The 24,051-nt window shown below is 38.9% G+C and overlaps 1 protein-coding gene across 1 annotated transcript in view; it reads right to left on the reverse strand.

The window, feature by feature from the left end:
- The window catches only part of ANOS1 (anosmin 1), a 140,017-nt gene that overhangs the window by 59,952 nt on the left and 56,014 nt on the right, over positions 1-24,051 (reverse strand). The window contains exon 3 of the mRNA XM_054054289.1: positions 869-931. Coding sequence (XP_053910264.1) covers positions 869-931 — 63 coding nt within the window. The remainder of the gene's footprint in view (positions 1-868; positions 932-24,051) is intronic.

Below are 24,051 nucleotides of genomic sequence, written 5' to 3' on the forward strand. Positions count from 1 at the left end.
AAAGTGTGCCCACAGTGATGATGGAGGAGTTAAATCAATATAGCAGTGAAATCAATATATCGATTAAGGTCAATTCTTTTTTTTAATAGTAAAAGTTGAAAATCTTCATAGACATGCAGCTTCATGGACTCAAATAAGGTGCAACTTTATATTGATTTTGTTATAATAAGGCAGTGCTCTATTGAGATGATATTTCCATTTTGTATTAAGAAACAAGAACTATAACAGCTGACATCCCCCTACTCAGCGGAGCCAGGTTTTAAATCCAATAAAATTATCTTCTATTTTTTGTTTATGTGATCTAGGTTTGCTTATTCACAAGGTTATTCTGAAACATGATTCAGAAACACTTTTCCAAAGACTTATTCCCGAATAATTACATGTTTTGATAGTAGCCTTCCGAACTAAGAGTTCAAAATCCAGTTAATCCTGGAAAGAGATTCTTATAGAAATCAGTCTGACTTTCACATACCGGAAACGCAACTATTCTAGCTACCCTGCACAAGGATTTTCACACAATGACATTTTATCTTTTAAACAAAGATACTCTTTCTTACACATGGCCAGAAAACTTTGAAGGGCATGTGGTATAAATAGCAACTTACAGGAGGGATTTAATATTACCTTCTGAGAGAAGCTCCATAAGCGTGGCTGGATCAAGCCTTAAAACTTCAAGCTGAGATAAATTATTTAGTCAGAAAAAAAATTATTTATACTCAAACTTTATATGACTAAATTGTTTTATGTGTATCCATTCAAATGAAGGTGAATGGTGTAAAAATTTGTTAGCTGTGCCCTTGAAGCCAATAATTTAAATTAAAGAGACAGCTAGAACAAAGTGATAAACAGTGCCCTTAGGCTGACATACCTCACAAAAGCTTTGGCAATGGTTTTTCTTCAGGTCCCAGGACTCTTTGCAGGGCTCCATGCACTAGGAAGAATCAGGAGGCAAAGAAGTGTCAGCAATAAAAAGAAATAATCAACCACAAATTACTTCATTTCTTCTCCAGTTGTTCTTTTGGCCCAGAGAAAGTTAATAATAATCTTTACAAACCACTTCTCCTGAGGATAAGATTGTGTTATTGAGTCATGGTGTCAGAGCAAGGTCACGCCAAGCCATGGCTAGATTACAAGAAATATTTTCAGTATTCCTTACTGTACAAGGCAATTGTCTCACTTGTTTATATGCCATTCTATTTTCTGCCTTATTGAATCAAGGTCCTAACATCATTTAACATCATGTCACTGGGTTGCAGGGTCAATGTCAAAAGCACTACTGTAAACTACAGGAAGTTAAATCTTCTCGCTGACCAGCCCAAAGGTTATATGGGCAGGTTGTTTTCTAGAGCAAGAGACTATTTCATCAAGCTATGGAGTAAACAAGTCAGCAGAGGTTTAACCACTGTTCCTGTATAAACAGACAATGTTCTCCAGTCTGTTAGCAAAACCACTCTATTTTAAGTACCACATTATCATTTCTTCACCTTCAATCTCTACTGCAATGGTCATACAGACTTGAGACTCAAACTCTTCAAACCAGAATAAAGCTTCACAGCAGAGCATAAAGAAAAATCACACTATTAAGAACATTTCCTGCAGCTGAAACATAAATTTAGAGCTGCAACCAGAAACCTTTTCTTTGTTATACAGGTGATCTTGGGAAATACCGTCATTGTTGCCAATTCATAACACCTACTCCTTCTGTTAAGGGCAGAAAGATACTTATTGCACCAAAAATAATTTGACATACAATTTAATATTTTTATCATTTGTTCCTCTTATACATAGTATTAGATTGGATCCATATAAATTTATGCTATTCAAAAACAAGCATAAATATAGATAGGCAGTATCTCAGCAGGCTGGCTGTATCATTAACGTACGAAAAGTTAATCTTTTAAAAGTTATGCAATTTTATTACTACCAACAAAGCCTGAAAATATAATAAAATCATTAGTCACAGAGGTTACATATTTCAGGAATGAAAAATATCAGTCAAACAATTCATATGCATATATTTTAGTATTTTAGACGCAATTTCTATCTCTTCAGTATTCAAATTGAGCTGTATACAGAGTAATTAGAAGGATATATTATAAAATACCACTGAAGTCAATAAGTTTAATTCATTCTAGTGTCATTTCTCCTGTGGTAGAGACAGTGCACATTTGAGCCCAGTTCCACTGTCACGACAATTTTACAAGCCCCCTAACTGTCTGATGGATTTAGCCCCAATGTTCAGAGGTATAAATGCTGTAAAGACACAATGGGCAAGATTTTGATCACACTTGGACTTTGTCATTGCTCCCCGAGACGTTCAGGATTTCCCTCTCTTTCCCTATCCTGATTCTTTCTTCACTCCTGCATAGCCACACAAAGCACATTTAAACCAGCATATCCACTGTCTTGAGATGAGAACCAGGACCAAGTGCATGCTGACCGCATTGTTGGACAAGCTTCCTTGCAGGCTCTAGAGCAAAACAACTGGTACTCCTGGAAGGAAATACCAAGACGTTGCATGGCTCAGAGGGTTCGGTTCATTCAAGGCATTTGTACCAGGACGTCTTTAGCTGTGTGTAAGTAGCCTCCAGCACTTGATGCCTAGTCTGGCTGCAACTCTGTCCCAATAATCACTCAGAACAGCTCAGGGTACTTTCAGTTGAGTCTGGGCCAATTTCAACAGCTAAAACTGAGCAGTTAGGGTCCCAATTCCCTCTCCCCCTGCTCAGTGAAATGGGAAAGGGAAATGAGAGGAAAAAAGATTTGTGTTTTGGAAACTAAAACAAAAGTAACTTTAATGAAATAATAATCATCATCATAATAATAATAATAATATGAAATTGCATCCCTAACTCACCCCTCAATGACTATACATTGCCACAAATGCTGTAGAGCAGATACGGGGAAAAGCTGAGCTCAGGAACCTCTTTGACTTACAGAACTCCACCAGCCTGAGAATGTCCTTGGTTACTATAGGAATAAGTATAAGCAGTGGCCTTTCTGCACACCAAGTGCCCCATGTAACCACTTTTAGAAAGAAACACTGTCTGAAAAACATGCATATAACTTTCAGAAAATGAAGTTACTTAGACAAGACTTGGCTGAAGTTAGAAAACTAATTCTACTTTAGCTCAAACCATAACAGTGCTCCAGATCCAATGTGTTACATACATGGTAGGACTGAAGAAGGGCTATTGTGTACATAAATTTGTCTTTTTCCAGACACTCAGCTTTCCAATAATCTCTTTGTCCTCACAAACATTAGCCTGTCTCATTCTGTTCAACTTTCTCATCCCATTTACAGCTGTCACTCTGAGCTGCAACTTTTATCTGCGAAAAGTTGTGGTTTTCTCTCATCTTTGACATGATTTGCTATGAATGTGCATCAAGATGAGTCTATTGAAGAACACACATTTTGCAGTGCTGTGCACAGTACTGAAGTAAAACTTTTCTCTCTCCACTATGGATCTTCCCCTTTTCAGACCTCCTATCCAAGACAAGAACATATTTTTTTCTTATATTCAAATCTTCAGAGAATATAAAAAAGTACACATCTTCACATTTAAAATTCAGATAATATATTTCTAATAAAGTCAATGCAACTTAACAAAGGCCTGGCCCAAGGTTCCCCAGACCAACAGGAGTTACTTCACTGGTGTTTAGCTTAGCCTTGATGCATGAAAGGAAAACAGACAGTATTTCTCACCAATAAGAGCTTCAAGGAAATTCTAAAACACCCATGAGAAAACTATTTCCACTCAATGAGTAAACACATCCAGGTTTTCTGGATCAGTGTAAACATCTGTACCTCTCAAAAGGACACTGAAATCCTCTAACCAGAATAAGGGGAATCTAGGCCAAGCAGCAAATGGCAGCTGGTTTTGACGCTACTTTACATGATTAAAAATACCTTGCAGACATTATCACCCACCCTCAGAAGCTAAACTTAGGTATCATGATGACATACCAGCAGCAGGCAGGAGGGCAGCAGCTTGGGAAGTGTCCCAACAGTAGATGTCACTGGTCCCTTGGAGCTACCATTGGCTGCCACCCCAGCACCACTGAAAAAGCTGCTCTGCTGCTGAGTGTTGGGGAAGAGATATGAAACACAGAGCTGGAACCAGTCATTATGGGCTGGTGGCACTCTTTGGAAGATGATGGGTGTTAATCACGCTGGCCTTGCTAAACTGGATCCTCTTAAAACACCTGTTCTGTCATCTCCTGTGGTTAAACCTGGAAGCTGTAGGCTTGTTTTCTTGATTTGGATTGCTATTCAGTACTAAACAATCACCTAAAAAGCCAAAGGAATTGCTAATAGAAAGCACCCTAGCATCAGTCAGCCTTTAAAATCTCTGCACATGTGTATATATATACGCACACACACGTATATAAGACATTACTATAGAGCAGATAATCAGACTAATAACAAGTCTGTATAAAACTACAAACAAAGGCAAAATACTATTTCAGTCCAGGAAGAAGGATTACCATTGCTTTAATCTATTTTGCTTTATAATTTTTTAATTTCATAGCATCATATTATCATAGAATCATAGAACGGTTTGGGTTGGAAGGGACCTTAAAGATCATCCAGTTCCAACCCCCCTGCCATGGGCAGGGACATCCCACTAGGTCAGGCTGTCCAAGGCCCCATCCAACCTGGCCTTGAACACCTCCAGGGATGAGGCATCCACAGCTTCCCTGGGCAACCTGTCCCAGTGCCTCACCACCCTCATCGTGAAGAATTTCTTCCTCATGACTAATCTAAATGAGGTGGCTAAAGAGTAAAATTTTTTGGTTTCAGAACAGTAAAAGCACAACTGAATATTTACCCAACCGAAATCAATTAATAGCACACTACCTTGGTGGAACATTATTAGGTATTACCAATATTACATCATAGAACATAATTTCTTTTGAACAGTCTGAATAACTACTTTCCTTCTTTATTGTATGACTAATGAGAATCAGAATGTATTTACTGAAACTATTTATCACAATAAAACTGAGAAGATGCATCAGGAAGATTTATAATTTAAATAATTTTAGCTTAACAATACAACTCTGATTACTTCTGGATTATATTTTTCCAAAGGTCCATACACATGAAAAACAATCCTCAACATTCTTTTCTCAGAAGATAAATCTCCTTTATTGATGCCAAAAAGAAATATCACTATTTAGATTCCCGTTTGAATCAAAGATCAAATTATGCATTATTATGTATGAAAAGTTATGTATTATGTATTATTATGTATGAAAAGCATTTGGGGATAACACCAACGAAAGGACTTTGGCTGCACACCTTAAGAATGTACTTAATTTTTGTCAAATCATTTTCTAGAAGTGTATTTATACATTTATCCCTTCACTTCCTGGGTAATGAGTGTCCCCTTAAATTTTAAGATGGGCGTGTACCTTCTATTGATTCAAGGCAGCTTACTTGAATGCTGCATACTAAAACAAAGCAAGTGTTTGGCTATGAAATTGAAGTTAGATACACTCATTAAGAGACAACTGCTCTATTTCTTTTTTTTAGTCTCCAGTTTAAATCTTTTACCAGGACTAAGGTATGAACAAAGAAGCGTAACTCTTTCATGACGTATATTACAACGTGAAATCTCAGAACTATATGCAGTGAGAATTTCAGGCACTAAAAGTAAGGACTCCAAAGAGGCAGGCAAGTGAATCCAGAACTGTGATGCAAAAAAACTTCCCATTTCCATGATGGATCATTTTTTATGCTCTTAAAACCCCATGTTTGATGACTTGATTGATCAGAGGCTCCACATGAGTGGTTCATGGTTATCAGAGTATTGCATTCAAGCTTGTGGGCACCCTTCCTGGCAATCAAGTGTCTAAGATGAGACATCACAGCACTTCAGATACGAGCAGTTTCAAGTGCTTGTACACCCTATCAGGGCACGCACCCACTGTACACATCTGTCTTGTTTAAAACAAAACATTAGAGGTACAGATGTACTAACAAATCAGTCAGTTCCTCAGCCCCCCAAAAAACATGTTCCCAGAGAGAAGTGTTCAATCGCAGGATCAGTACTTGTCATATTAGCTTGTGGGATGATACATGATGCTCAAGAAGCCTCTGAGCACTTTGTGAGATCCATTTTAAGCCAAATCAGTCTCTTACTTCTCAGTCTCTTTTGCCTCTCCTCCCCCATTAGCAGACTGAACTATCAGAGTGCTAATCATTAACTTCTAGAAATTTGGTGTGACATTTTAGCTCATAAATTCAATTATATTTAATGTAGACCGGGAGAGGTTTAAGTATATTTAAATCTTTGAAAGTCTAATAGGAACAACTGTGAAATGTATTCATTTATGTGCAACAGCACTTTCATGTGTCTACATGGAGTTACTCCTCTGTTCACGTTACAGAGATTCTCATGAGAATTACACTAGTAATATATTTCCCTTGTAAGTGAACAAACAAACGGGTTAAATGACAGATAAAGGTCCCCTGTCTGTGTTGCCTGTTTTCTAAACTGTAGGTCAGTGAGCATCATGATTTGGTGAAAAGGAATGATTTTGTATTCGAGGATCAAGCCTTAATTAAATTAGTTACAGTTGGGGGTTATTCTGTGACATTATCATGTACACTGGGAACCCAGCTGATACTGTCTGAAAGTATTACTAATTGTAGAGCTGGTTTTGAATGAAAGCCAGGTCTTGGATTTTAAATGGTCACTGAAGAATGTGCTACTCGGTTAGAGTGATCTGGGTCTGCAAAACCCCTTCAAGGAGAACTTCTTAGTCTGTCTTGAAATGTATTTTCTGTTGTTCTATACTGATGACATCCTGACACATGTTGTGATAGGGTAGATGACACAGAACAGATTACTAATGCAGAATTTGTTAAAATCTGCAAGTGCTAGTTTATTCTCAGTAACAGAAATGTGTGTGTGTGTGTGTATACACACACCTAGATATATATATATATACATATACAAAGACAATCAAAAATCATTCACTTGTAATCAACATTCAGACAGTGCATCCTTATGTTTTAGGACAGATGACCACTTCATATTTCTCAGAAGTCAATTCCTCAGAAAAAAAGTAACAACAAAATACCTGGGGCCAGCACTGAAACTAAAGGAATGGCATCTCTATTGGAGGTGTAGTTCCAGCTACCTTAACTATTCTGAGTCCTCTTCAATTGTAAGGTAAAACACTGCAGCACAAACCTCCAGGGAGGAGGAGCAAGTAGGGATGGATATGAGTAGGGAATAGCAACCCTACCACATTATATTACATCACATCACACAAGGGTGTACCTGCAGTGGTTGGGATTAATCTTAGGCTAACACTCAAACAGACTTTTCTGCTTAATTTACATGTGACCTTATCTAGAGCAATTTGGCATTAAAGTACTACGGGCTAAGTTATGAGGATGCAGCATTTTGCGCTGAGCTCTAACATCAGAAAGTAACAGTGAATATAGGGAACATAAGCCATCCAGCAGTTGTCTTAGTCAACATAAATTAGAGCCATATTTCCTGGCACAATTTGGCACAACCCTTATGAAAAGACTAGCAAAAGTTGCATAATAGAGATCCAAAATAAGACATTACATATGCAACTGAAATTTATTTTTAACAGTTACCTACTCTACTTCAATCTGCAGGTGAAATATGAAACTTATGACACATTATTTGCTTTAGGTAATTTTCCAGGCATTGGATTATTTCTGAATTTTCACTATCTATTTTTTTTAAGAAAAAGATGGCAAATGACACTTTCAAAATATATGCTAAACATAAACATACAAAGTGAGACCTTCAGTTAAGCTGAAGCCTTGAAAGATATGAACAAGCCTTACTCACCTCAAAACGTTGTTTTTACTGAAATACTTCTTATAATTACATTTCAAACCCATCATTAAGTGATTTTACTTCTGGCTTCACATCCAAGCAGTGTGCTCTCAATAAATGTAAATTGTTTCTGCAGATGGCACTGTCAGTATCTCATAACAGACCACTAAAACCTTCACTTCACCAAACCATGCAGAGTATAGCTACAATGTCTTCCAATTACAAATTCTGAAGGACATAGAGAAATATAAAATATTATTATTCGAAATAATGTCCAAGTAAGTAAGAGAAGGACAGCATAATGACATGTTTCTTTAAAGCTCTATTTTGCTGCTTGAGCACAGAGGTTGGATTTCAGCCCCGTACAAGGTTTAGACATACAGTTAACTGAAGCAAATTACAGCAGTTTGGGATGCAACTGCCTTCTATCTGTTACCAGCACTTTGGAGACTGGTCTGGTCATTCCAATGGTCATTTCACAGCAGAAAGGAACATTTCTGAGAAACTACCTGCTGCAAAGTTGAACAGCATAGTTTACACTGCTATAGCAAATAGCTACATTCAATGTGTATTTACTTTACCTGGGTGTAGAGAGATTAAAAGCACACACACGGACAGGTATTACTGCTCTCCACAGTTATGCAAACTTGCTATTACCAAAAGCGGCCTTATGGTAAAGGAAATTTTCAGAAGTGCAGTTGTTGGATACCTAACAAAAACAGGAGCTTGAAAAAACTTTCCCTTTCTTAACTGGCAAGTTCATCTGAATAGGCAAAATCAGGGATGCCAATACCACAATTTTAAGTGTTAGCAATTTGAGTTACTAAAAGCCTTCAACACTCTCAGCAAATAAAGGAAGCCTCATGACTTAGGATCACTATCAATATCAGTATTTCCTGGAATAGAGATAGGGAAAGGGCTAGTCACAGTATACTGGTTAAGTCGGTTCAGAGTAGCATTACAGGCTTTGTTCCTAAAATGAAGGCTCTGTTTAAAAACATTTTATAAAAAAGCTGTTCTGATTGCACTCTGAAAATTCTGATTGCATCTCTGAAAATTCACCATTTCAAATGTCCATGTGCTCCAGAATCCTGCATTAGAGCCCCAGAAAGACCAAGACCCCTGACAAGGCCTTCAGGTCAAATTTTATGAAAGTCCATGCAGCCTTTACTGTAAATTTCCAGAATTAAACAGAAAGTGAAATCTAACAGAAAAATTGTACATGTAATGAAGGTAAGAATCATTGAAGATGTTGAAAATGAAGAAACAGTTCTGATATTAAGTATTTGGAAAATAAATTACTATTAAAAAAATAAACCAGAAGTCATATCATCACACTGTAGCAGAAATGTAACAATTTCAACTCTAATCCTTTCAGAGTGAAATTAACTTTCAATACTGACAGCTTAGTTGCCTGGCACATTTATCTTGGCCAGAAGAAGTGTTTGTTTGAAAGGACAGAAGAACAATCCTAGGACGCTTTTCATATTTCTGTTCTTTGTTACCAAATCAAAATCATGCCCATCTACGTCAACAGAAGATTTGCTCCCATTCATTCCTGACTAGTTCTTTTCAAAGTTTGTTCGCAGTGCTTTGTACCAGCAGATGAAACTGGCACATGTACTTTCTTCCCTTTCCCTGCCTCATAGCCTACAGTTTAACACTGTCACCAAAAAAACAACTTTGAGTTCTTATTTTGCCTGATTTTGGAACATGTAAGTGAACTTAAACCTCCTACATGCGAGTCCCCTAAACATAAAGTGATTGACAGAGCTTGGCTCTCCCGTTGAAGCACTTTTCCCTCATATAAGCAATGAGTTCTTCTCTAGAGAATAGCCTTAAACGTGGACCTCTCACCTTGAAGGGGTATGCCCTAGCAGCACTTTCTGATCCTCCTAAAGTTCTTTTGAAATGCTTATAGTAGGAACAAATATTTTGGTTACACCTCGGAGCAATAGCTACTCTTTTTCACACTGTCCTTTGTTTTTTCCTTTGTTTCATCTTTGTTTTCTCAGTTTGCTCTGGCCTTAAAATTGTTGTTCCAATTATCCTTATCCAAACTGTTGCCTCAAAGACTATTTTCCTACTATTCTAGTGCCTGACTTTTTTGTGCTGCACAAAGTGCCAATTAGTTTTATTTTTTTAAAACTCCTCCTAGCCCTCATTCTAAATCTCCAGATTCTGAGGCTTCACCTGTCAAGGTATAGGATGTAGCACTGGCTATGAATAAGTAAGTGAAGCCTGGAGCACTAGCGTGCACTCAAGGTATATACTGTGGCAAAGTGCATAGATTATTTCACATCAAATGAAGAGTGATATAGCCTAAACAGGTTAAGAATCTTTTCTCTAACAGACTTCTTTCGATAGTGATAATACCTTTAGTTGCTTCACGTCTTCCTGCTTCTTTCTATGCTATTGCTTACTTGTGAAACATTTCAGTAGTGCAGATATCATACTAATAAATAATGAAATGAACTATCTGAATTCAAAAAAACAGTAGCAGTTTTGCTTCTCTGTCTAAACTTTCTTCCTTCAGGCTGCAGTCCCACAGTGCACTTTACTGATAAACTGATTTGTCATGTTCCACCAATCTATCATGGATCAGTCACGTCAATTCTCCCCTTCTGCTTTTAAACCTTCTTCAAGATTCCATCTATAACCTAGAGATTAAGAAACTTATAGAAACTTTCTACTTGTATGTCCCTACTGTTTCTAGATCATTGTTCCTTGTCACCTTTTCCTTGCAGATAGGGTCAAAAGAAGGTAAGGTAATCTAGTATAAAAAACCCAAAACCAGTAGTAGTTATTGTCAACAATAAGGGTCTGCTAAATGTAACAGCTTTTCTCTTCTGGATATGGATGGACTTCCACAATTTGGTTCCAGCAGTATTGACAGTGATTGGCTGATGGGTAACTTTAAAAGAAGCCCATCTTCTGTTATAAAATGTCTCTCTTGTATACTGTCTTTTTATTTTCTAATGGTTGACTATTTGCTTTAGTTATTATAGAATTCTTCTAAAATAAAAGTGATGATAAATATTTTGACATTTTATATATGCACAGAATTTTCATTGAGAAAACATGATTCTTTTAATCTCAAACAGGCAAGGGAAAGCCTCTTCAAGCTGCCACTTTCCCCTTCCAATCTGTTACGAGGCAGCTTCAGATAACCACACACAGTCTTGTTATAAACACCATCTTGTGATGCAACTTAAAAGTGTCTGTCAGAGCAGTGCAGCTCTCTCCAAGCAAAGACAAAATTTTTGTTGCTGTTTTATAAATGAGTTAAACTAGTGAACTCTCCTGATAACAGATGATTTGAATTATACATCACCCTGCAAATTCACACATACATTTCTGAAAGAAAGAGCCGCAACTAAATGTTCTTTTTGCTTGTAACCACCGCAGTACTATGGTTTTATAGACCACCTAACAATCAGAGATGATGAAAAAAAAAGGGGGCCCTCTTTGTCTAAATCATTACTTTGTTTCTCTTCCCTGGCTTTCAATTTCCCTCCCAGCACTACCATCACCATCAGAAACGACATATTCCGCATTACTAAATAGCAAGAGCCATAGGGCTTTTCACTTCTAATTTCACGCTGTAATAAAATGCAGTGGTTGTTTCACTGGGGGACCTGAAAAGCCTTCCTTTGTGAGGCTTATTTGACGGTCAGGTTAAGTATCACATTCTGGCAGCAAGCATCTGTGCATGCCTCTTTGTGCAGTTATAGCAAGGGGTGAGGAAAAAAAACCAGAAAAATGAAAAAGGAATTTGTCTAGAAAAAAATATTAATTCCCTACTAAGAAGCAAACAATTTACATTCTATCGCTTGGCCTAAATATTTTTTTATATAGCTGCTATCTGCCTCATTGATAAATTGATCAATCTAATAATAGCAAGTTTAGCAAGTTTTCAGTGTACTCAGAGCCACACTTGTTGCTTTAAAGGAAAAATCTACTGACCTGAAGTAGACTGACACCACAAATTTCTCTAGGTGAGAGGAAGGGTGGGAGAAAAGATCTAGAGAAATTTGTATTCATATTAATTTCAAAGTGCACAAATTCACAAAAAACCACAAGGAATGTGATCAGAAATAAAAACCAAATATGGTGTTTCTAAAAAGTATCAGCATCATATGTAAAAGAAATATTGCTTCATTCTATAAAAATAGAAGTTCAAATTCTGTTAATACCAGGAACAAAACCCCAAATTGTAATAGGAAACTCTATGAAGTATTCTAAAATTAGCTTTAAATATATTCCCACTATACAAAGTCCCATGTTTAGAAACTCTATTGTATCCATTGAGTCTTTTGTAAAAAGAGATAATGTGATTCCTTTACACAATAATCTCTTCATGTCTCTTAACACAGTCTACAGAAACACCAAAATGAGTAAAATTCTATCAATTTTAAAACAGAAAAAAACACTTCTGCATAATACTTCAAAAGTTAGATAGCTTCACATATTATTTGAAAAAAAAAAAGAAAAAGAAAGATTGTGATTTAAATAACACAGTGTGTGAACACTTTAGGAAATTCAAACAAAATAACCTAAAATAGCTATCTTGTTTCAAAGGAATTTCTTTCAAAGGTTTTTAAATAAATGCCCTCTCTTCTATTATTTTTCAATGCAAGCTATATGTGAGCAAAAAAAACCTCACATATGCTAAATTTCTTGAGAAGTATCTCCAATTGTTATATTTCTTAGGTTATGATGACGTGATGGGCATAAGCAAATCTAAATGCTTAATGCCACCAAAAGAGGGGTAGTCCTGAACTGGAACTAGCACTCCTTTGGATGTAAATGTGCTGAAACAGGCACTAGATGAAAAAGTGACTGGTTTTCAGCTGAATAAATTTCCCTATTCAGCTCACTCAGTAGCCTCATAAAAAATAGCTGTCTGGATAAGGGACATGCATGGAAGGGAAGGAGAGAGGAGTCTGTAAACACCTCCCTAATTGACAGTCTGCACTTACAACAGCTGAAACCAGTCATAAACTCACAGTCTATTCCTTCCAAGGCTGAGTAGGAAAGGTTGACATTATGGTGTTGATAGATAAGAGCGACAAACTGGCACCTGGTTAATAAATAAGTAGTTCTGATTAAACTATCATAGAATGTAACAAACTGTTAAATCAATCCTGAGCCTTATGCTTGAAGAATTGGCCTGGATAAATTTTCCCTGGCAACAGACTCGGGTGAGACCACTGGCCATTTCTACTTCCAGGGCAGAAGGGAAGGAGATTTGGCTGTCCAAACTGTGCCACAGAAACATATTCTGCTTTCAGTGTTCATGAATGCAGTAGTTCACTTCTGCAACTCAAACGGGCATCACTGCATTGCTTTACATTATTAATGTTAATTGGGCAAGCAAAATTTTCCTCAAATATGAAATTCGGCTGGCAGATATTGCTCCCTGCATCGTCACCAAATATGTAGTTGTGGTTTTTTTAACTTTAGCTTAGAAGCTGAGTATTTTGATTAATTATCCACTGATTTCTAACATTACTAAAATATACTGATCCTTCAAGCAATGGACTACAAAAAAAGTGAAAGACTGATAGTAATACACTTCTAGTCATCCTGAAGTGACCTACTGTAGTGTGCAGATATTCAGACAATGAAATGGAAAATTGTGATACTATAGCACAGCAAAAAATGTAAAATGGAAATTTGGGATATGTGATGCTTCATCTGGTTTCTGCCATTCATCTTAATGGGACTCTCGAGCTGGCTCTCAGAGGAATCAGAGAGAGTAAGAATATGGAAGCGCATTGGTCTTAAATCTCTAGAGAACAACTGTCTGAAAAGCAGCAATTTGCATAGCACTCTGTAAGCTGACAGATGAAATGGATAGCTTGCCTTTTATGTAAATATATGCAAGGGAATGCACATGAGTTAATGAAGTATAGCCACAGGGTCATAGCGAGAAGTCATAATTCTAGATTAAATCAACACAGATTGCAGGTGCCCAGCACTCTCAGGAACTGACTCCCTGTTACCGCTCAGAGGCATCCTAAATCTCATGGTAATAATAGTACTAGAATGCTTAGTTTTGTCTAGAGAGCATGCATCTGTGAGCTGCCCTGTAGTTACTATCAGTGTAAAATGCAAAACTTGACAACTCTGAAAAATCTTCAAGGAGGGCCCTGGAGTTGCACTAGCTCTAACTGGATGTCATTTTCTACCACTCATCTGAACAAAAACACAGTCACGTTGGGCAGTAGTGGTAAAATGACAGGTTGGAGGACCATGTGCAAAAGGAAAAAGGAAAACAATGGCACTGGATGAAGCGAATAGAAAATCAGTCAGGAGCCAGGGAGGAACAGTTCTGCTAAACTTTCCAACTGAAGTCATCTGTAAGGACCCCAGTATAGCCCTGAGGATACATTAATGTGTAATCAAATCACAGAATCATAGAATCATAGAATCATATAGAATCATAGAATAGTTAGGGTTGGAAGGGACCTTAAAGATCATCTAGTTCTAACCCCCGTGCCATGGGCAGGGGCATCCCACTAAATCAGGCTGCCCAAGGCCCCATCCAACCTGGCCCTGAACACCTCCAGGGATGAGGCATCCACAGCCTCCCTGGGCAACCTGTGCCAGTGTCTCACCTCTCTCATATTGAAGAAATTCTTCCTCATGTCTAGTCTAAATCTGCCCCTCTCCAGTTTATACCTGTATAATAAATACTGCAGCTTTTCATTCAGTCAAGATACCTCCAAGTTTTCTGTTTTCTATATAGCTACATCTTTTAATGAAATAGTTTAGGGATTTTATTTTAAGAGTTAAACTCTCCCTTTCAAACCAAACATCAGGGAAGAAAATACATAAGACAGCTCTACCTCTTGCCCCAGCAGGTGGTCATCTCCTGAATCATTCACTCCAGATCGTCCTCTGACCAGCCACCTTACAATTCACTATAAAAGCTGAAGCAGGTAGACAGCTTAAAGGCAAAGGCTTTTGGTGATCATGGATAGACAGTCAGAGTGACCACAGTCTAACCACAGAAATTAAGTACCTCTGGCTATTTATCAAAGACAGGAAAGCTAGGTAGGTGTCAGTTTTTTATGTAGAATCTTCAATGAACAGAAGAGCTAATATTCTCTATGGATTATATTACCTTTGTCTCACTCTTATCCCATCCTTTCACTCAGGGTTTATGCAGCACTGAAAATGTAGTATAAACCATGATTTTGCTACAGAAAAAAGAACACTAGTTTAAAAACTACAACAAAGTCATTATTGTGTGCAATAGGTGGTTTTCCCTGCCTCAGTAGGATCTGTTCACGGTGGGAATTACCAACCTGTCATCCTCACCTCTCTGCCTGGGAACTGTAGGGGAGATCACGTTCATGATCACCTGAAGAACCTGAACATGTATAGATGAGATGCATGCCAGAGTCCTGAGGGAATTGGCTGATGTTGCCAAGGCACTCTCTATGATATTTGAAAAGTCATGGCAGTCACGAGAAGTCCCTGATGACTGGAAGAAGGGTAACATGCTCATTTTCAAAAAGGGTAGAAAAGATGACCTTGGGAACTATGGACCTGTCAGCCTCACCTCTGTGCCTGGGAACACCATGGAACAGATGGAGGACAGAGAGGTGTTTCAAGACAGCCAGCACGGCTTCACCAAGGGCAAGTCCTGCCTGGCCAATCTAGCAGCCTTCTGTGATGAGGTGACCATGTCAGTGGTCACACAGGGAAAGCAAGATGTAATCTATCTGGACTTCTGTAAAGCCTTTGGCACGGTCCCCCGCAATATCCTCTCTAAATTGGAGAGAAGGATTTGAGGAGTTGCTTGGATGGTCATATCAAGAGAGCAGTGGTCAATGGTTCAATGTCCAGATGGAGATCCGTGACAAGTGGTGTCCCTCAAGATCTGTACTGGGACCAGTGCTGTTTAATATTTTCATCGATGTTATAGACAGCGAGATCGAGTGCACCCTCAACAAGTTTGCAGATGACATCAAGCTGAATGGAGCAGCTGTCACAACGGAAAGACAGGGACCTGAACAAGGTGGAGAAGTGGACCTGTGTGATTTACATGAGGTTCAACAAGGCTAGGTGCAAGGTCCTACACTTGAGTTGGGGAAATCCATGGTTTAAATACAGGATAGGGGAGAACATGATTGAAAGCAGCCCTGCAGAGGACTTGGGGATGCTTACTGATGAGAAGCCCAACATGAGCTGCAAATGCACACTTGCGGCCCAGAGAGCCAACCGTATCCTGGGCTGCATCAAAAGAAGCATGGCCAGCAGGGCAAGGGAGGTGACTCTGCCCGTTTACTCCGCTCTCATGAGACCCCAACTGGAGTACTGTGTCCAGTTCTGGAATCCTCAATATAAGGATATGGAGCTGTTTGAATGGGTCCAGAGGGGGGCCACGAAGATGATCAGAGGGCTGGAACACCTCCCATATGAGGACAGGCTGAGAGAGTTGGGGTTGTTCAGCCTGGAGAAGAGAAGGCTCTGAGGAGATCTTACAGCAGCCTTCCAGTACCTGAAGCGGGTTTACAAGAAAGCTGGGGAGGGATGTTTTACAAGGGCATGCAGTGATAGGGCGAAAGAGAATGGATTTAAATTGGAGGGGAGAAGATTTAGACTAGACATTAGGAAGAAATTCTTTACAATGAGGATGGTGACACACTGGAACAGGTTGCCCAGGAAATTTGTGGTGCCCCCTCCCTGGAAGTGTTCAAGGCCAGGTTGGATGGGATCTTGAACAGCCTGATCTAGTTGGAGGTGTCCCTGTTCTACCTCATGAAATAACTGAAAAAAAATAAGATAAAACCAGTCTATTTTCTTTTATGATCTCATAAAAATTTGCTTTTGGTAGACAACAAACAAACAGCAGGGAACCAAGCTGCCTTTCTTGAAAGATGAGAATCTTCTTGAGGTCAAAGTAGCCTCCTCAGAAACACCAGGTACCCTAATCTAAGAAAACAGGAAGCTGTGCAAACATTATCTTCAACATTCAAAGGAACACGAGACCTCTATGCACAACTCTCTGTGGGCACAAAATCCAGTAGGAACTGTGCTTTGAATGTGTCAGGGCAAAACAAGTTATTTCTGCAGTGTAAAGACCAACTTCTGTACCTGTATTGTCTTAAACATTAGCTGAGTGCAAGGTCACCTGCCTGTGCCCGAGGGCCTTTTCTGTGGCACCTTGTTCAATGGGAGGGGGAGGTGTAGGAATAAGCACTGCTCCCCCACATCCTCACATGCGGATGGGCTCACTGTCCTGGGTGTGCTGCTAGAGTCGGGAGGAGGCATAGCAGCAGCTGCTGCCCCACTCCACCTGACTGCCCTGGAGCTCCCAGACCTTCCTGTGGGAGCTTCTTCACACGCACAGGAAGACCACCATCACATGCTAGTGGGGCATAGACTTGCCCTATAAATAGAACTTGCAAGAAGGCACGGTGCACGCTCACCACCCCAACAGCCTGGAATGGCCTGGAAGAACTACTGGACCACATGTTCCTGAAGAATTGCTGCAGAAGAACTACTGGACCATGTGTTCCTGAGGAACTGTCATGACCCACTGGAGTGGTGACCCCTTTTCTTCTTTTCTCCCTGCCATCTACTTTTTCCCCCCTTTCTTTCTTACTTATCTTACTGTGTTTTCTTTTATCTTCCCTGGCATTGTGGTCTGTGTCGGATCAAATCCAAGTTTTGCTTAGCAACCTTGGCTGTGTTCAAAGTACCAGTACAGTAAGCTGACCAGTTTGAGATCTGTTTTTGCAACTTTGGGAAGCTGCCACTCAGACAGCACCTGAGTATCTGGTTTGTCATTTTGTCTGTGTCTAAAGTAAACACTGCATTTGATTTTACCCTGAGAAATGTGTTGGCCTCTGAGTTGCCGCACAGATACAAAAAAACCCTTCTCTCTTTGACTGTGCAGATCGAAGGAGGGCCCAAATACTAGTTGTTGTTGGGAGTGGGCCCTGACACCCAGTCAAAGACATACTTAGGGCTTAATTCAGTTGCCTATTCACAGGTACTGATATGAAATATAAAGCATGTTACAGCAACTAGCCTCCAGCTGCCACTGCTGAAAGGCAAACACCTTTTTCTTAGGTATCTGTCACATCCGCCAGCCCCACATGGATGGCTCCAGGAGTCTACAGAAGCTCAAATGGAACTGAGTGCTCATGTATGAATGAAGAATAAAGCTTGTAGTGTGTTGACTTTGGCTGGATGCTAGGTACCCACCAAGCTGCTATATCATTTCCCCTCCTCAGCCAGAAAGGAGGAGAATATGACAACAAAAGGCTTGTGGGTCCAGATAAGGAAATCACTTACCAATTACTATCACAGGTAAAACAGACTTGACTTGGGGAAACTAATTTATTGCAAATCAAATCAAAGTAGGATAATGAGAAAATAAGACTATATCTTAAAACACCTTCCTCCCACCCCTCCCTTCTTGCTGGGTTCCAATTCATTCCTGATATTCTCTACTTCCACCACCAAAGTGGTGCAGGTGGACAGGGAATAGGGGTTGTGGTCAGTTCATCACATATTCTTTCTGCCATTCCTTCCTCTTCACAGAGAGACCTTGACACATTTCCCCTGCTCTAGGGTGGGATTCTTCCCACTGGAGACAGTCCTCCACGAACTTCTCCAGCATGAGTCCTTCCCACAGGCTGCAGTTCTTCACAAACTGCTCCAGCACAGGCCCCTCCTATGGGGTGCCATCCTTCAGGGACAGACTGCTCCAGCATGGGTCTCCCACGGGGTCACATGTCTTGCCAGCAAACCTCCATAGGTCCGCAAGTCGCACCAGGAGCCTGCTCCAGTGTGAACTCCCCACTCAGTCACAGCTTCCTTCGGGTGCATCCACCTGCTCCAGTATGTGGTCTTCCATGGGCTACAGGTCAATTTCTGCTCAACCATTAATGTCCATAGGCTGCAGGGGACAGCTTGCCTCACCATGGTCTTCACCACAGGCTACATGGGAATCTCTGTTCTGATGCCTGGAGCACCTCCTCCCCCACCTTCTTCACTGACCTTGGTGTCTGCAAAGTTGTTTCTCTCTCATATTCTCACTCCTCTTTCTCACATGCTGTTGAGCAAAAGGTTTTTCCCCCTGCTTAAATATGTTATAACAGAGATGCTAACACTATTGCTGATGAGCTCAACCTCGGCCAGCTGCAGGTCCTTCCTGGAGCTGGCTGTCATTGACTCTATCAGACATGGGGAAGCTTCTGGCATCTCCTCACAGGAGTCACCCCTGTAGCCACTCTGCTTCAAAAACCTTGTCACACAAACACAGTACACAGCCCTGCTGTGGGATTCAGATTCAGACATCTAAGCTGCATGTCTACATGTGAGACAGGGACTCAACTTCCCTTTAGCTGCTGGAGATCAGCCAATACGGTCAATGGCAAGTGGAGAATCAGCGAACCAAATATAGGTGTCTGCTACAGGGTGAGTCAAGTAGTAGCTCTCTGGAGGTTACTGACTGTACTAACTGGATTCCTATTGACAACAGAGGAAGCCTGGATATGTCCATTGTGTATAAGTTCTATAGAATACAAAATTCAAGTGCTTGAATCTGAATTTTGTACCACCATTAGTGAAAGTACTACTAATTTGCTTAGCACGGAGGGATTATTGTCTTGAGAAACCACTTCTTACCTCAAAATAGTAAAATTCCAGAATATTCCCGAATTGGAATCCTGCTGTAACAAGTATTTCAGGCAGACATTTATAATCTTGTGCCTGTGTTACATTTCTTAAGCGTAAGAACACTCAGTCATAAAAGTAGAGCAAAAATTACTCATAAAGAGACTTCTGAACAAGACATAAGATATAATTGGGTTTGTTTCACCATCAGTCACATTTGTTACATGATTTTAATCATTTCTGCTCCCTAAACCCCATCTGAAGACATAATTTTCAATCGTTGTAACCTTCCAAATATGTAGGCCAATGTATGAAACCACCAAGGCACTATTTTTTGCTTATTCAAACAAACTGTCTTAGTAATTTTAGATTTTCCACAGTATTGCTTTGGGCAAGTGACTAGAGATTAATATGTAAGCACCTCAGGGTAGCCATCATATCTTTGTCTGAACAAATGCATCAATTGATGCTGTATAATAAAACATCAATTGTTTCTTATCCCAAATCTCCACAAGACAGTTAGATAAAATATTTCTGCCACTATGTAAAGTTGCTGCTTCCCAGCGGCAAAACAGCTAGTATTCAGAAAATTTTTGAAGTAATATTTGTAAAGTGTATATATATATAACGTGTGTGTTTGTATATATATATATATATAAAAATATATATAAAACGTATATAGACATATAGTCAGTATTGTAAATGCCAGTTGTTACAAGTCAAGCCGTGAAGTCTTACTCTTTTTCAGGAACAGTGCAAAAAAATTTTAATAGCGTTTTTTATGCACAAAAGAATGAAGACTGTTTCAGGATGTGACTATCAAAACATATTAATAATGTCTGAACATGAAGAAATAGAATACCTCTCTGCTGCATTTTACAGTTGCCTAATGGAATGGCCATAAAAGTCTGCATGCATCTGGCAAAGGTATTCTCGAAGTATCCTAAAATTTGCTTACACATTCACAAAGAAACAACCTGGTTTGTGGTTTAACCTCAGTGACTCAGTATCTTAGGGCCAATTTTGTGCTTAAATTAACATATGCAATGCTCATTAAAATCAATAGAAGCCATGCAGGCAATCCAAGGAGACAGAGTTTGGCCCAAAGTATCTTAAAAATAATTTATGTATTTGGCAGAAATTCTGGAACGTTTAGACCAAGCCACTTACATAAACAATATTTCCATTCATATTCTTTAAAAAAGCAACAGCAACAACAGCTGTCACAGCTAGTTTTCTAAATACACCTTTCTCTTTTTGATTTCAAATTTAGTCTAATCCGTACCTGCATTTTTAAGAAACTAATGTCAAATGTTGTCTTTTTCATTTCTTCTATGAATACAATTTTCCTTCACACATTAAGTAGAGCTTGAAAAGGATATTCTAAATTGAGGCCATTACAGTTGATTTACTTACTTCTTCTTCGGCCCTTTCACACATCTTTTCCTTGTTCAGAGTAACTACTGAAATCCTTTCCAGGCCTGAATATTACTAACAGAGACAGCTATATCAACATACTTTAGATATGAGAGCCTTTCCTGAAGGCCATCACTGTAGACAAAGATGGATTTCATGCATATTAAAAAAATCTAAACTTCTTTAGAGCATTTCAGGATTTAGTTTGTTTACTAAGATTCATGATATGTACAAAATAATTCCAATTTAGATGAAGCTTACAATATCATATAATGTGTTCTTAAACATAAAGTCTATCACAATTAACACAAATAACTCTGCCTTTAAAAGCCTTTTTACACCATTACAATAGCACCCCTATAAATATTTTCCTAGAGGAGTATCAAGAAGTTCTGCTTCTCCACTCTATACTGCCAAACTAGTTGTTGATAACTTTTTAAATTTTTCTCCTTTCCTGGATCTGAGAACAGCATAACAAAGGTGAGGTGTTAAGACAATCAAAGTATTTTTAAAAAGAGAATTCTAGCTACAGATCATTATTACTCAGTTCTTGAAAATTGTCACTATATCTCACTGGGCACAAATCCAATCCAAGAAGTCAAAGAGAAAACACATGCAAGCCCCAGCTGAAACACATTTTAAACTGATTTATTGCCACTAAGTGTTCTCAAGTAACTGACTTGCCCTGCAAATACTATAAGTTAAAGCTTTCATTTAAGAACTTTATGTCATTTGCTTCATGGATTGTTTTCCCACATTTTGTCACTTCCCACTGCGAAAGCAGGGCTAAACATCACGTAACCTGAAAACCTCCATGTGCTATCTCAGAACAAAAAGAGAATACTCTAAACTTTATTTCCCACATTAATGATCCAAACTGCTCCAGTTGCCCCCAAGAAGGACAGTAAATCTCAAAATTTGCCATGTGAGTCTCCAGAAGTTATTTCCTTCCTGGAAGCATTTTACTGATTTTTCTAAATGACACACCAACCTACAGTTAGGTTTGCCTTTAAAATAGAAGTAGAAATCTAACTTGAAAAGAGTGCTTTGGCTACTGCCACTTAATATACAGTACAGAAGATAGGGACATTGAATTTTTGAAACAAAGACTTCAAAACATAAAGAAAACAGTACACTAAACAATGGCATCTACTTCCCAGGCTTACATGAGGAACACTTCATCAGTCCAAAATACTCACCATACATAAATATGCTTCAGGGTCTGTATATCCTAAAGATTTCCAGGGAGTTTTTTGGTTTGTCTGTGTCCCGTCTGTCCATTGCGTGTGTGTGTCCCCACCTTCCCCAATTATGCCAGTTTCTTACAAAAGCTTTATTTGACGTTATGCAGATTATACATGATACAAAACTCATTGTGGGGTTTACCTTCCAGTGCATTGCTTCTTGTAGAGTCATTCAAACCAAGCACAAATGAAGTGATTAAAAAATAGAACAATAGTGTTTTCCAACTCATTGGATCCAGTTTGGAAATTACAGATAGTGTTGGTGAAGGTTAAGTGAAAGGCATACAAAAGTATTAGACAAGATGTAGTCAATAAATGCCATCCTCCTCCACTGCTATTAAGTAGGACAAGTGAGAGGATACTCAAGTCCCATTGCCTCTTATAACGAAAGTGAGCACTTTTGCAGAGATTGAGTAGGTGAGGCTCCAAGAACAGCTTAACCAACTACAAGTAAATGTCCTGGTTCTGTCTTCCTGCTCTGTCTGGGCTGCCCATTGTGTTTGCTCTTTTGCACTTCAGCTGAAAAAAGTGAACACATTTTCAGGCTGGCAATGCTGAAATCTCTCCCTTTGCTTATCTCCTCCTGCCCAAGAAATTTTTGGCTTGACATGTGAGCTGCCCTTGCTCACTGCAAAGTCAACATAAGATAGTGGCACAGTACAAGTAGCTAAGGAAAAGAAAGACTGCACCTTCCCACATCAACTCATATATAAAACAGTCTTACAATCAGCCTATCCCAAAATGTCTTCCATTTTGAAAATTTCCTTTTTTTCTCATCTTTTTATTAAAGCAAAAAAATAGAGATTTTAAAGTGACTACCAAATAAAAAAGAAGCAGTTTTAATGTTTTTTCCTCTGCTTCTGCCTTTAGAAGATGTGAACTGTTGCCATGCCTCAAAGAGAGTATTGCATTCTAAAATAATAAAGCCTAATTTGTCCTATTTCTGCTCAACATATCATGTGTAGAGACATAAATTTGAGCAACCTGAACATGAGAAAACATATCCACGAAGAAGACAGTTATGTCATCACGCTGCTACATGACCTGTCCAGTGACCAAATTCTCACACTGATATTAAAATTTTATCATTAAACACCTTTGATAGAGATAACTCGCTATTAATTCAGGCAGAAAGCTTATCCACTTTTAGACCGGATGACACTATTTGCAATCATATATTCTGACTTTCTTACTTCACTGTCAAACTGGCACAGATACTAAGGAGACCTTTTTTTTCTAATCTTATATGCCCCCTCTCAAAGAAACAGGTTATAGGAGTTGAAGAATTCACCAGGTTTCAATTCTGGGTTCCTAGCTGCCTGCAGCAAGTGCTCCCAGATATCACCAGAACTGTGAACTGCCCTTGTCTTTTCCCACTCTAGAATGTCTCGCCTTCTACCCCAACTACACATTCTTTACTCAGGATCTTCACAAGAGTCTTGGCTCCACATAACTTTTTGCAGTGCCTACTCTGGAGAAATTCTCCTTAAAAAAGGCCAGGGGCTTCTCACATGCTTCTCAGCAACATGAAGATCCAGGCTGGAGGAGAGAGAGAAATATTTCTTACCTTCCTGGAAACTGATATTTTGGTAGATAGTAAAAATATAAATGAACAGATCTTTATCGAACACTGAGAAGCCTGAAATACAAGAAATGAAGATAGAATACTTGCCAAGTTATTAATGATGAAAAATAATTGGAGGAAAGAAAAGAATTGCATTCTGAAAATTTTGTCATAAGAAATAAGATTTTTAAAACTGAAAACAATAATCACAACTAGTCAATAAGGCTTCAAATCAAAGCCAACTGAAATCAATTATATCTTTGCATTTACTTCATCAAGCTCTCAGTAGGGCTATAATTGCTTTAATGGAGTCTTGAAAGGTAAGCTGTGATCATATCATGTATATTACAAT

This window comes from Cuculus canorus, chromosome 1 (genome assembly GCF_017976375.1).
Source record: "Cuculus canorus isolate bCucCan1 chromosome 1, bCucCan1.pri, whole genome shotgun sequence".
In the NCBI taxonomy this organism is placed as follows: Eukaryota; Metazoa; Chordata; class Aves; order Cuculiformes; family Cuculidae; genus Cuculus; species Cuculus canorus.